Source organism: Xyrauchen texanus, chromosome 14 (genome assembly GCF_025860055.1).
Source record: "Xyrauchen texanus isolate HMW12.3.18 chromosome 14, RBS_HiC_50CHRs, whole genome shotgun sequence".
NCBI classification, from domain to species: Eukaryota; Metazoa; Chordata; class Actinopteri; order Cypriniformes; family Catostomidae; genus Xyrauchen; species Xyrauchen texanus.
The window spans coordinates 9,107,125-9,122,677 of NC_068289.1; the positions used below are offsets into that span (position 1 = coordinate 9,107,125).

The 15,553-nt window shown below is 38.0% G+C and overlaps 1 protein-coding gene across 1 annotated transcript in view; it reads left to right on the forward strand.

Moving 5' to 3' along the window:
- fam117bb (family with sequence similarity 117 member Bb) overlaps positions 1-15,553 on the forward strand; it is a 56,888-nt gene that overhangs the window by 28,405 nt on the left and 12,930 nt on the right. The window contains exons 3-4 of the mRNA XM_052142993.1: positions 291-383; positions 4,257-4,370. Coding sequence (XP_051998953.1) covers positions 291-383; positions 4,257-4,370 — 207 coding nt within the window. The remainder of the gene's footprint in view (positions 1-290; positions 384-4,256; positions 4,371-15,553) is intronic.

Sequence of the window (15,553 nt, forward strand, 5' to 3'; positions counted from 1 at the left end):
GTTGATTTTTTTGCAGCTGATTCCAAGCAGATGGAGTAGCATATTTAAACCCAGTTTCAGTACGGGCTTTATTAAAGTTACAGCCAAATTGCCAAAGCTACTTTTACTCACATTGGGTGCTTGATGAGTGTTAAATCTGAACCCTGGTCAAGAGTCAACATCAACATGTGCTAATGAATGGAGGCAGATTTTTTTCAAAAGATATGAAGTTTGCCATTCATTTGCACCTCTGTAAAGTTCTATCATCCTTTCATGTCTCATAGTCTTGTTATCTGTCTCTTCTTTCACAGACCCCCAGCGCCTGGGCAGATGAATGCGGAGAGAAGAAGAGGGGCTGTCACAAGCGCTCAGCGTCCTGCGGCAGCACTGACCAGCTTAAAGAGGTCAGGACGCGTTTAGGGCCTGATCTTCTCTCCTCCCCCATGCTTTGTTCCATTCAGCGGGAGCAGGGCCAGGGCTGGACCCCCTCGCTGTCTTTATTTCCCCCCTTGTGTGATTGTGGACGAGGAGACAGGGCAACAGGCTGTTTGGGGGGAAGATGGAGGCCCTGTCATTATCATATTATTGGCAGGCTCTAGTGAACCAGAAGCAGTCTGGTGTCACCTCGCATTACACCCTCCCTTCCTCCTGTGTTTGTGTGTGTGTGTGTGTGTGTGCACCCTTCCATCCCTGGTCACATCCTCTAGTGGCTTTATAAAGTGTTCTTTCTATTCAGTCATTCTTCCACCACTTCAAATGTCTCCTCCTTTCATTTTCAGTCTATCTCAACCAGGTGGACTGGTTTTTCTCCGGTTTCTATTTTTATTACCGGTGCTTTTAGTTTGCCATTTACTCACCCTCATGTTCAAAACCCATATAACTTTCTATTTTCCATGGAACTCACAAGAGGATTTTAGGCAGAGTGTTATGGATTGACAGCCTCAGTCACCATTTACTTTCATTGTATGAAAAGAGCTTTATCAACATTAAAGTAAAGAGTAGGCCTAATTTCTGAACCACACGCCTTAGATTAGATCGCTAAATATTCATTGAATAGTATTCAGATGGTGGCGGTATGTGCTACTTCATCTGTCAGTAACCATAGATGAACTTGGTAAACATGTGTAGATGCATCATGTTTAGAGATTTGCAGTTTGATTGAGAGGCCTATAGATCAGGGGTGGGGAACGTCAGGACTGTATAAGCCCCGTGAGGCCATATTTAATGAAATAACTGGCTGTCCACTAATCTTCAACATGTTTTACACTAAACAAACCTTTTGGAGTGAATTATGTGTGGACTTTACTATGATACATTTACTGTTTTATAAGAGAAGTCATAGACGATTTTACGACCGGTAGGTGTCAGTTTATAGCTCTCTCCATTCATTTCTATAGCATCACTAAACTGTCATAAAATTCGAGTTGACCGTTAGAGCTGTTGAAAGTTGCATTTTTAAACTTTGATGTGTTGCTATAAATATGACTCTTCATGTGCTCCCTAGACATTTACAGTACATTTAGAGAGCATGTTGATGTATTGTGTTCCCTTTAATTTATTCCTTACATTTTCTTTAGGTGGTCTTAAAAAGTTCTCTCAAAACATCTTAAATTTAACTTCATAAAACCAGCAAAAAACCCTGAACTTTTAAATATTAGAATTTAGGGGACCTGGGTAGCTCAGCGAGTAACGATGCTGACTACCATACCTGAATTCACGGGTTCGAATCCAGGGTGTGCTGATTGACTCCAGCCAGGTCTCCTAAGCAACCAAATCTGCCCGGTTGCTTGGGAGGGTAGAGTCACATGGGGTAACCTCCTCGTGGTCGCTATAATGTGGTTCTCGCTTTCGGTGGGGCACATGGTGAGTTGTGCATGGATGCTGCGGAGAATAGAGTGAAGGCTCCACACGCACTGTCTCAATGGTAATTGGTTTTGTGCCTGATTCACTAAAGAAATTATTATGCAGATCAACTGCGCAAATATGGCCACAAAACCTTTGGTGAATGCAATTTGCATGGCACAATTCCAATCTCGCTGATCATTCTAAGCGCTATATATCGGATAATGCCTGAACTGTACAGCATCACTCCACTACTGTGATCCACTTGAATCATCTCTTTGACATGCCTAAAGTTCACATGACTTCACAGTGCATCTGGATACATTACAGATTATAACACTCTTCTACATTATTCGATCATTATTTGATGAATTACTGCTGCCATGATTAATAGACCATGTACACAAACATCTCTTTTAAATAAAATTAAATGTATTTAATTCCATTACCACCAGTAATGGAGCAATGTTTATTGTGCCAGGCATATATCACATTGTTTTGTGAATAAAGCACAACCTATAATGAGTCTAATTTACATAGAAAGGAGGCGTGTTTGCACAGAAAAAAATGACAGTGACTTCATTTTAATTACTAAAGATGCTGTGCTATTTAAGTACTGATTGTGCTTGCTTAAATTAGATTGTGAGGGGTTAGTGAATAAGACGCCGGTTTTTGCATTGAAATACCACACGCAAAAGTGAAGTGAAATGTTATGCTGCATTTTTTGTTGTTGTTGGAATTATAGTAATTATATTCAGAGTTGTTCACAGCCTTGAATTTTTACTTATGTCTTTGATTTTCAGATTTTTTTCTCTCTATCCTGTAAGTCATTATCAAAAGTAAAATTAAGAACATAAGAAATATTAAGAGGTACCTAACCTTTTAACAGCCAATGTTTTTTAATTGTCGAAAACTTGTAATTACAATATTTCCGAAACTGAGTCAATTCTTGTATGTTTTGCATGAGGAATGCTATTTTTTGAGACACTTGTGAGGTTCAGTTTCAGTTGAGATGCTGCCTAAAGCCATGATCACACTAGTTTATGAGCATGCTAAATTAATTTGGACACTGCAATGGACATGATATGTCATGCTCGAGGGCTTCTTGTGTTAATAATTACAATTTCACAAATAATAATTACCTTCCATGCAGGTTTCAAATATGTATTCTTTGTATTAACCCAAAAGGTCAATGTGATATTTCGATCTTCTATTGGTCATGTGTCGTCTTGTCATGCAATTCTGCAGGTCAGAGTTTGCCAAACTTAATCTTTTGAGTACAGTGGAATGCCAAATTTCTTCTCATGAGCTTACTTTTCCAGTCTCCTTCATTTGGATGCGATTGAATGGCAGAGAATAAAGTGTAGATTGACCGTGGCTTGAGGTGGCAAGGCAGCTTTCTAGGTTTTGAAATAGAGCTACAGTGTCTGGTAAAAGCACTACATCATGTACCTTTATAAACGGTTCACAAATATGCCTCCATCACACTATCACAAAGATAAAGCCAACACGGACCCATAAAGCCCTGCTCAGAAATATCTCTGTGTGAATAAGTGTTGCCATATCCTGCAAGCTAGAGGCTGTAGGTGAGATTGTTAACATCTTATAAAGGGCTTCACTCATGGACAGTATTTACTGACTCAAGGCTGGGTTTAAACACTACATCAGATCCCATATCCAGATGCACTGCCCTTCTCAGCCCTAGGCTGTTTAAAAAGGGCTGAGGGTAAAAAGAGAGAAGGTGGGTGGGTGTGTCTGTTTTCTGTTTAGAAGACAAATGTTCTTATATTAGAGTACTAGTGTAATTGAGCATATGGGTTTCGGAAGCGTTTGTTTGGGGTGGAGGGACGGCTGGGGTGTTTGTTTGTGTATGTAAAGGAGTGCTTTGAGGAAAGCAGTGCCAGGAGACACAGACCGTGAGGTCTCACCCATCCCATCTGTCCCTGTACTCCGACTCACTCAGTGCTAACTGAAGAGTTAGATAAGTAAGGGATAATGGACGGTCATCCGGACATAATCGCAAAATAAACCCTGACAGAGTGATCAGGACCCCATCTTGTATCATCCAGAATGAGTTTGTTTTGCGATTATGACTGGCTGACTGCGTATTATCCAGCTTATTACATGGCTACTTGCCAAGTAAAACAAAAAAAATGGGCATGAAATGTTGATTTTGAGTTAAAATTATTTTATTGTGTGAGAGATGAGTCTGCGGAGTTATACGAGAGACATGAAACTAGCTCTTCTGCTGTATGAAGGAAAGATGTCAGTTATACAGTTTAGTGCTCATTAGACAAAAATATTTGAAGTATTCCAGAGTCATGCCATAAAACAGACATGCATTCATAATGAATTTTGCAAAGCAAGAGAACTTTGTAAAATGTACTTGCAGTGTGAAATAATCTGTATCCTGACAGTCTCATTCCTTGTTTCAGATTGTGAAGTTGAGGCAGCAACTCCAACGCAGTAAACACAGCAGCCGTCACCTTCGCGACAAGGACCGCAAATCTCCCTTCAATGGCAACCATGCTGCTATTAACCAATCACAGGTGAGCTCTGAAGATCCATTTCTGCTTTTTTAAAGAGGTATTCCACCTGATCATACTTTCTGTTCAGTGTCTTAAAACACTGCAATTTACACTCAATTACGCAATTTATTAGAAACACTATGGTCCTTATAAAGTACCTGAACGTGGTGGTCTGCTGTTGCAGCCCATCCGCCTCAAGGTTGGACATGTTGTGCATTCTGAGATGCTATTCTGCTCACTACAAAAGCGGTTGTCTGAGTAAACTGGAGCCTTTCTGTCAGCTCAAACCAGTCTGGCCATTCTCTGTTGACCTCTCTCATCAACAAGGCGTTTCCGTCCGCAGAACTGCCGCTCACTGGGTGTTTTTGGTTTTTGGCACCATTCTGAGTCAACTCTAGAGACTGTTGTGCATGAAAATCCCAGGACATCAGCAGTTACAGAAATACTCAAAACAACATGCCTGGCACCAACAATCATACCACAGTCGAAATCACTGAGATCACATTTTTTCCCAAACCTGAATGGTTGATGTGAACATAAACTGAAGCTCCTGACCTGTATCTGCATGATTTTATGCATTGCACTGCTGCCACACAATTGGCTGATTGGATAATCACATGAATAAGAAGGTGATCCTAATAAAATTCTCAGTGAGTACTTTGAATGTAACTTATTCCCAATGGCCCAAATATGCATTTTAGGAGCTTTTCACACAACACATTCTTGCATTTAAAAAAGCTAGACTGAGGTTGAACAGTGGAACAATGGAACAAAACTTTGGTATCTCAAGACGTTTGCCTCATGCACAACAGGCTGAAACACAGCAAGGTACGTTGGCCTGATTGAAGACATCCGTTTAGCGGATGTCTTCATTTACATGTGAAAATCTCTATAAAAAAAAAACAGCACAGATGGGAACGCACCCTGTGTGCCCCAGATAGAGATTTTTTTCCCCTCCATAGAAAGAGGACTTTTCCCCCCCTGATTTTCATAGTTATTCTGAAATGTCTTCTCTTTCATTTAGAAAGATTGTATAAGTTTGGATACCAGTGAGTGAAAGTGTGTGGTGTGTGTGTGTACTTGAATACTGGTTTTAATTGGCAGGGCCAGGTGCAAGCTTGGAAGCTGTTTCTGAGTGAATGACCTCTGTTCATGAAGACAGAAACAGTGAATAAATTATTGCGGCCTCTCGCTCGGCCATGTCTCCCTCTCTCACTCTGTTTCACCCCTCTCTGTCTCCGCTCTCGCCCACCCTCCTTTTCTGCCTCATTCTTTTTCTTGCTCTCTTGCACTGTTTTGTGTTTGTCCATGAATTAGTCCAGCATGTGGTGAATGTGCCGCACGCCTGCTCTTTACTGTACTATAGATGTCAGCCAGTCAATTAAAGGCCACACTGTCTCCGGCCCACTAGATGCGTGTTGTGGGGGCCCGTTGTACGGCTGGGGCTTTTTTTTTTTGTGGCAGGCTCAAGCACCATCTGTCGTCTTAAAGTGACAGGGCACGTTTTCACTCCGCCATACACCGTATTCATCTTTTGTATTTAATCCTCTGAACTGTATTCGGACTTTGCCACTCTTTTGAAATTCAGTTTCCAAAATTGAAGGTCATAAAAGCCTTAAATATTTTAAATGATACAACAAAAGTCTTAATTTTTATTTAAAGAGGTCTTAAATTTGGGGGTGGAAAGACAGGAATCGTGTTATGACCTAATGTGATTATCAAACTTCAAAAGTATAAGATTTAATTAAATACATGCACTGTGTCCTTCATAGTGAAAATGCGGCACTGTTGTATTTTCTCCAAGCATGCGGCGACTTGTGAGTGTTTCCAGCTGTTGCAGAGCTGTTCGCAATTATTAAGCCATTTTGGAAATGTATATCAGACTATCACTAAAGATCAACTGTTGACAATGATGATATAGTGTTGACAAAAAGTTTACTTTTAATTGTTTATATTGTAATACGCTGTAGTTTATTGCAGGAGTGCACATTTTATTTCCCTTATTTGTTTGAATGAGTAACTGGAAGAAATGAAGTGCAAACATTTCAAAATAAGAGTCCGCGTGTATTGCCTTTATAGTAAAAGCCCCCCCATGTAGCCTCTGTCTAGCCCTCCCCATCAGAGGAAGAAAAGACTAAGAACATTTAATATAGGCTACCAATTAAAAATAAATAAAGTATTGGCAGACTAACTGGCTCACATTCAACCACATTATTGAATCAACACAATCCAATATCGGTCGACCTCTAATTTGTATCTCTTTATATAATGGTACATTAACCAATTTTATTGTGATTATAAATGTGGAAAACATGTCTTGAGTATTTTAAACTTGCATATATCCTACCCTGTTTTACTGATAAGCAATGTTAAGGCCCTGCCTGTTTACGAGTGATATTTTGAGATTGTGTTGGTTTGTTTTGGTATTATGATATGATTTTAATTTTAGTTGTTCAGGTCTTAAAGATCTTATTAAAAATTATATTTTTTTTGAAAATCTCTGCAGCAACCCTGTATACTGTTGTGAGTGGAAAAGGTGGTCATTGAGGTACTTTCCCTTAGGAGCTTATTAATAAAGGAGCTATATAATGTTTCTAAAGCTCAACAAAAAACTGTTAGAAATGCTTTGACAGATATATGTAAATAAAGATGTAAATCCAATAAATACACAATTACCTGCTTGTCAATGTTTTTATGTGGTTAGGGTATTTTGACAAGACATTCTAACCAATGTAGCCTTTAACATAGTTTAGAAAGCTACAAGTAATATATTTTCTGCCTCATTCTATTAACAGAATCTACAAACGATCAGAAAAGGAAGTCGTTGTGTACACTTTGTGGGGTTTTGAAGTTTGGAGCAGCAAAAATATTTCACCTTGTGTAAATTGTCATGTGAACATTTAGCTTTATGCTAAGCTAAAATGCTATTTCTTGCCTTTACATGCATCTGTTACCAGGCACGATTATATTTAAGAATTAATTCTATGATGAAAATGCTCATTGGAGCATTACCTTTTCTTCTCTTGTAAGACTTTTGGTGTAAGAGCAAAGACATACTGCAAAAATATTAATCTTAATATTTGAAATATTGTTTTTCTGTAAAAATATCTAAAAATCTTTAAAACAAGACAAATTTACTTTAGTAAAGATGATATATTTTTGACATAATCATAGAAAACTTTTCCTTAGGTCAGTTAGGATCACTATTTTAGTAATGTGAAATGTCAGAATAATAGTAGAGAGAATTATTTATTTCAGCTTTATATTAAATATCACGATATATTACATCGTCAACCCCCCTGCCGAGGGACGGGTATTTTTTTTCTTTATTGATTTTGGTTTAAAAAATATATTATTTATTGAAACACGAAGAGCAAACAACAGACATTTTTAAATTCAAATTGCACTTTAAACTAAATGGAAAAAAAGCAATAAAAATAATTAAGTTATCAAAAAATCTTATTTAACCACTTCCCAAAATCCAAACATTTACCGTCTCCAACGGCTCCATTTGCATTACGTAGGAATCCGAAATGCATGCCAACTGTGAGAAAATAAAGCGCATTAAACTCGCAGCAACTCCCGATATGATCTGAGATAATTTACAGCATTTTCACAGATGACAATATTCTTGCAAACAGTTCAGCATTCAGACGAATGAAACAGAGAAAAAAAGAGTGAAAATACTTTACATGCACTTGATCCACATGACAGGCTCATGCTGCATGCCTCTGAACAAACAGTGAATCAGACACAAGCATTGACAGCTTTTCTGTTGTCTGTTTCTAAAAATATAACAAAGTGTGTTTCTTCAAGCGTGTGTCTTTGACTAACAGCATTTTTTGTCATGTGTCACTCCGCAACGTCTTGCAGGTTGCCTGCCTGTTGCGGGTAGATGAGCAAAATAACCTGTGCATGAAATACATTTGGACGAGGAGCTTGTGAACTGGCAGGTGCTAATTTCACACTCTGGCCACTGTTTAATATATTTGGCAACTTCCCAGATTCATGGTTTTACCATTTCCCGATATTGTCAATAATCATCTGTTCGCAATCGTCATTGGGATCTTTGTAAAACATTGTCGATATCCGATTGCATCATCACATCACCCAGCCCTAATATGTTGCTGGAATTTTGGCCCATTCCTCAAGACAGAACTGGTGTTTCTGAGTCAGGTTTGTAGGTCTCCTTGTTCGCACACACATTTTCAGTCAGATTGAGGTTGCTATTTTGCAATTTCTTGACTTTGTTGTCCTCAAAGTCATTTTGCCACAACTTTGGAGGTATGCTTTGAGTCATTGTCATTTAGAAGACCCATTTGCGACCGAGCTTTAACTTCATGGCTGAAATCTTGAGATGTTGCTTCAATATATAAACATAATTTTCCTTCCTCATGATGCCAATTATTTTCTGAATTGCTCCTCCCTCCTGCAGCAAAGCACCCCCGCAACATGATGCTGCCACCCCCATGCTTCACAGTTGGGATTATGTTCTTCGGCTTGCAAGCCTCACTCATTTTCCTCCAAACATAACGATGATCATTATGACCAAAAAGTTAAATTTCTTTCATCAGACCAGAGGACATTTCTCCAAAAATTAGAAAAGATCTTTGTCCCTGTGTGCAATTGCAAACTGTAATCTGTCTTTTTTATGCTGGTTTTGGAGCAGTGGCTTCCTCCTTGCTGAGCAGCCTTTCAGGTTATGTCGATATAGAACTTGTTTTACTGTTGACATACATACTTGTCTACCTGTTTCCTCCAGCATCTTCACAAGGTACTTTGTTGTTGTTCTGGGATTGATTTGCACTTTTTGCACCAAACTATGTTCATCTCTAGGAGAGAGAATGTGTCCACTTCCTGAACAGTATGATGGCAGCGTGGTCCCATGGTGTTTATACTTGCGTACTATTGCTCGTACAGATGAACGTGGTACCTTCAGGCATTTGGAAATTGCTCCCAAGAATAAACCAGACTTGTGGAGGTCCACAATTTGTTTTCTGAGGTCTTTTTCTGATTTATTTTGGTTTTCCCATGATTTCAAGCAAAGAGGCACTGAGTTTGAAGGTAGGCCTTAAAATACATCTACAGATACACCTCCAATTCAGTGAGGTTATCAGAAGCTCCAATTCACCTTCCTATCAGAAGCTTACTGGCTAATTGTTTAAAGGCTTGACATCATATTCTGGAATTTTCCTAGTTGCTTAAAAGCACAGTTAACTTAGTGTATGTAAACTTCTGATCCACAGGAATTGTGATATAGTCAATTAAAAGTGAAACAATCTGTCTGTAAACAATTGTTGGAATTACAAAGTAGATGTCCTAAACGACTTGCCAAAACTATAATTTGCTAATATTAAATCTGTGGAATGGTAAAAAAATTTTTAATGACTTCAACCTAAGTGTATGTAAACTTCTGACTTAAACTGTATATTCAAAACAAGTGAAAAAAAACTGGTTTGGCTTAACTATGCTCCGATTCAAAGAAAACAGTGTAAAATATGTTGTAACTGCAAAGTCCACACTAAAACAGTTACTTTGATGCCATTTATTTGTTTTATCATTGGCGTAGTTACTGTTTTTTTTTTTCTATTGTCGAGCAATACGGTCTATATAATTATTTTATTTTAAATAGTAAGTGAATGTACACATTATTCCAAGATAAACATTTTAAACCATAGTATGTTAAATTGTTCTCGCTTGACAGATTAAATAATTTATCAAAACAGGAGTGTTACATTGTGGGATACAGTAGCCTATTCCATGCAGTGTGCTCCATTGTATACTGCTATTTTTGGCAAATGCATTAGGTCATCCGGGTATTCTGCAGAAAATTTGCACAAAATCTGCAAAACATTTGCGTAGTATGTTAGATTTCTATTCCAATCATAGCCATACACTCAACACTGTAACTTGTGATTTTGTAAACTTGTGTGTTGAGAAGGAATTCTGGTTTGTTTGAGGAGAGCTATTAGACAGTTGTTCTTGGTTTCAGTCCCTTAAGACCAAAACATTTCTCTCCCCATGCACGCTCTGCCTCATTGGCTTTTTTCAGTGAGGGTTTCACAGCGCTGCCTCATTGTAAGAAAACATATGGAAGTGGTAACCTGCAACCAATTATTTCTTCCATGTGATAATAAACAAATACACACCATCATCTTCAATTTCCATCTATTCTAGCAGATGTACGTAGTGTTTATTGATAAGTATATCATTAGTCAGTGTCATTTCGCTCTGCCTCCTGATTCTTGTGTTCTTGTCACAAAATCTCCATGACATTTTCTTTATAGCAGATGAGGTGGAGTTGGATTTGCCTTTTTGAAAGTTTATTTTTTTTAGGGGATTTTCTCTGCTGTGTATTAGCTGTAATTTGAAGCAGCTGAGGTTTGGTTTAAAGCTGAATAGAGAGTGGCAGGCAGTTATGTATGCCCAGGCTAGGTAATTATAACAAGCCTCCATTTATTTAAACGTAAGGTGAAGGGGGCATGTTTCTACGCATCAGGCTGAGTGTTTGTGATGTTTCTCGGCCTGGCCGGGTGCCTGCTAGTGCATGGGGGGGTGGTATAGACCAAAGGTTCTCTCCATCATGTGAATTGGCTGGCTGGCTGTAATTGCTCTGGGGTGTGTGTGTGTGTGTGTGTGTGTGTGTGTGTGTCTCTCTCTCTCTCTCTCTCTCTCTCTCACTCACTCACTCACTCACTCACTCACTCACTCACTCACTCACTAGGCTCAAAGCATGCTAAATTATTTCGGACCCAGCTACGAATATGAGCAATATGATATGCCACTCACTAGAACTTCTGTTTTTAATAAAAGCACAAATAATAATAAATTGAATATGTAAAAAAAATACTGTCTACTATCAAAGCATACATCTTTTAAATTGTTATTCTTTCTATTGTGCCAAGAGAGGTTGATCAGTGACGTTTACATCATCTAATGGTCAAACGTCTTTTTACTATACGAATTCGCTCATTCACTAAACTTACTTTGGTATGCAGCGAAAAACAAAACTTTCTAATGTGCTTCCATTTCCGCTCTCCTGTGTACATGTACGCGAATGGAACGTAAAGTCTAGTACATTTAGTCTGATCAAATTCAAACCCAAGTTTTAAGCATACACTTCAATCTCTCTCTTGCTCCATCTTCTAGTTCCTCTTTGCCTTGGCACACCGATGTAAAAACACTTTCCTAAAGAACACACACTGCGTGACCTCTGTATGAAGGGGGAGGGCAACATGAACAAGAGCAGGGGTGTGTGTGTGTGTGTGTGTGTGTGTGTCATTTCAAGGCCTGATTTGGCTGTATGTGGGGGAGTTCTCCCCATTATATGCGTCGAAACTGGCTAAAGATAAAGTGGCAGTCATGAAAATGGCATTCTTTCCAGAAATAAAAGCTCCGGACAGGGGGAATTAGAAAAAAGGGGGTATGAAAATTGCATTTGGAGACCTTTATGAGTGATCAGGCCATAAGTTCAGTGCTCCTTGAGAAGAAAATAGAACATCAGAGAAGAGACAGAACCTGTGAGAACAGCCATGGAGATGTGCGCCTCTTTAGAAGAGAAACGGATTGCAGAACTGACAAACTTGATCATAGACTTTGGAGGAAGAAGATGCCATATGTAATTGATGCAAATGAAAACAAGGCTGCGAGGGTTCGATTTTCAGCCTGTTTAGTATGTTGTACTATTGTGTTGAATGTTCAGCAGATCAAACACTGAAAAAACTTATATACAATGTACAATGTTCCTATGAAAAACATGGATTGTGAAAATTATACATGGCCTTGCCATGACCATAAGACTGTATGGGATATAACATCCTTGTTTTCAGTCATGTCCTATTAAATTTGGTGTTGACTCTAAGATCCATAGCAATTAGGGCTGTGCGATATATCGAATATTCGAATAAGCAATATTGTGAGTATCAAAGATGATTTTAAGTTTCATTAAGCATGCATCGGTAGAATAATTTCACAATCCTTCATGGGTATACATGAATCAACATAACATCAAAATGGCGATATGATGTCATTAGTAAATTACAAAAGGTGTTGATTAAAGACAGATAGGGTCTGTGTGCTTCAGAATAAGCTGGTGACGCGCTGTTCTGTGCATGCGCGGATCTCATGGTCTTTTGTGCTTTTAGAGCAGCTCAGATGCATTGTGCAGATTAAAGCCTACAATTTTTTATATAATCTACAAACACTTCTCAGTATAACAAAAAATGAATAGTGTTTCACCAGATGCGGAACATTTGTAAACTGTCAAACACACACTAACGCTGCGCTTTCAGTGTCAAAATAAAAGTTCTGGATGAAGGTGAATTAAATAGTACAGAAATATATTTGATATAACATGGATCTAATACTCTAAATAATACTTATAATTATGTATTATATTATTATAATAAACTTTACTGGGTCCCACTGTAATAATTTAGTGTTATTCAATGTTCAACTGGGTTAAATGAGTAAAAATAAGTAAAATAATTGAAGTAAGTTTAACACACCTTGTTTATTCACAAAAAAAAAAAATGTTTTTGTACAATATGTAGGTAAATAATGTTTTTTTTTTTTTTATTAAGCTACTATGTATCTTTGGATATTAAATATAAATATAAAAGTTTATATCAAAGAATATGATTAAATCTCATACTGCCATGATGTGAGACTGTGAGAAACATGACTTCAATATTTTTAACTAATGAAAATTATAAATGTTTTATTCAGTGCCTTTTAAATATTGAAACTACTTGGCTACAAGTTTGGATTTAAAGCTCTGATTTAAGAAGAAAATTACTTTTGAGCCATTTCAGAGCAAATACATAATTATCGAGATGTAGAATTTCATCAAAAAGCAGAAACGTATCGAGATATAATTTTTTTAGCCATATCGCCCAGTCCTGATAGCTAGCATCCACGTTAATGCTCTGTAATACTCCTTAGCCATTCTAGAAGTATAAGAATGGGGCTGGTTCTAACATATCTGTTTTATATGTCTAATATGTCATACTGTTGTGTCGTACTGGGTGTCGATCATTTAGCCAAGAGAATGGTGAAAACTTGTCTTTCTAGTGGACTTGGGAAATGGTAATATGGGTAATGAAAATTAATGACCTAGGACCACTTACCCTGCTGAAACATCTTAAACTAACATAAGCTGTTTGCTTGTCTTAGCTGGTCTCCCAGCTGGATTTTAGAGGGCTTTGGGGCATTTGTAAGATGGTAAACTGGCTGGCCAACCAGCTGAGCACCAGCTTGGCCCGATTGGTAGACCATCTAGATCAGCAAAACAGTTTAGGCTAGGGTTAGGGTAATGCTAACCTTAATAGTTATGGTTAGTTAATTTCAGCTAGGTAAGTTAGTAATGAATCTACTATTATTTCCATCCTCTCACAGCCTCATTTTGGTTTGCATGGTTGAGTATATATGTCATATATACTCTTTCTAATGTTTATTACAATAACTTCCATAAGGTCTTAATTTTATTTACTCCTTAGCCATGCTAGGTGTATTAACAGGGGCCTAAAGTAAGAATAATCTATTACTTGTTGACAGTTCTGTAGAGATAGTTGAATTTGAACGCTTTGCTGTTGGGTTGTTAGTCTTGTCAGGGATATTGGCAGACCGGACTGTTTCACAGATCTCCGTGACATACTGTGTTTGAGCGATCATGTACAATGGATTACAGGGTAAAGGCCAGTGGTAAAGGATCCAGCAGAGGCCAATAACACATACACCTTCTGGCTTTGTTCTCTATCTCCTCTGCTCTTCCTGTTTGTCAGGTGCTGTACTCGATGATCAATAATTAACCATTTTTGTCTGCTTTCTGTGCTTAACTGCTCATGCTTCTGTGAGAATGTCTGAGGAATTGAGCATGTCCTTCTCTGCATTCTTGCCATTCTCTGTGAGGAGTCCACAGTGCCTAATAGTGTCAGGAATGAAAAGTGCTGAGGCAATGTTTGTGCTCTCTTTGGAGAATTAGGAGAGGAAATGATGAAGCATTCAACTCTCTTCAGCTTAAGCTTGATTAGATTTCAAACATCTTACATTTAGGAATAAATTGAAGGAATTTTATTGGTTAAATACAAGTTAAACTCCATTTATATATACATTTTTATCAACACTTTTTGTCAGAAATCATTGGTGTCAATCTAATCATTCTTTTAACATCTTGGTTTATTTGAGAAACTATTATTACTGACACAAAATTATTTTCTTTGGTTTGAGGCATGCTGTTGATTACCCAGAAAATTATTTCTACTTCGAATAGCAGGTTTTTCAAATCAACAAAGAGGGTAAAAGAGCTGTTTGATCTAGCTTAACCCAGAGTATTCCTTTGAACACCAGTTTTTAATATATTGTTTTTGTAGCATTAATGTATTTGTTTGCAGGACCTCTGATGGATTAGGTTTTGTTTTATATTCATTTCATTCAATCATTTGTCTATATTTTTCTAACTTTTTATTCAAATGGTGACCACAACCATTTGTTTGATCTGTTGTGAGGTACTGCCAAAAATCTCGGTTGGTTCTAAAAGCTGAATGTGATGTGAATCCAGGGAGACCGAAGAAATCACACTCAAGTGCATGCAGTATGTGTTTGTGAGACATTTGTGCTTGAGAGACATTGTGTAGGGCTTTGCAGGGGTTATGCCTTTGATTCTCCCCACAAACCTTTAGTCAAGCACTGGTCAACAACTACAGCCCCATGAATCTCTTGTTTTTACAAAGACCACAGTGGTCAAATAAAGGCTGGTGTGAAAGTGCCCAGTATAGCTATCAAGGCCTGGAGACCTTTCAAAGGGATTCTTCTGTCTAGCCCCCTTTTTTTTTTTAAAGGCAGACTGTGGTAACCAAAACAGGCCTCCATACCAGGGAGAAAGGCCTTTTTACATGATGTCAGGAAGACTTTCAGTAAACTTCCAGTTTTACTAAGGCTACAGTATGTGTCCATGGACACTGCGTTTTGTTTTTAGTCCATCTCATAATTATGGCACAACTAAAAGGAAGGTATTTTTTTCAACCCACAGACATCTTGCAACATTGGCAACAACAGGGCAAATTAAGTTTATTCATATTGTTCTTTTTTTTTGTGCAATTATGTTCATCCTTCAATTTTTGTTGACTATTCATTTCAAACACTCACTTAAAGAATTCCGGAGTCACAAAAGCTATGTTAAAAAATGTGCCTTGCTGTCAACTCTC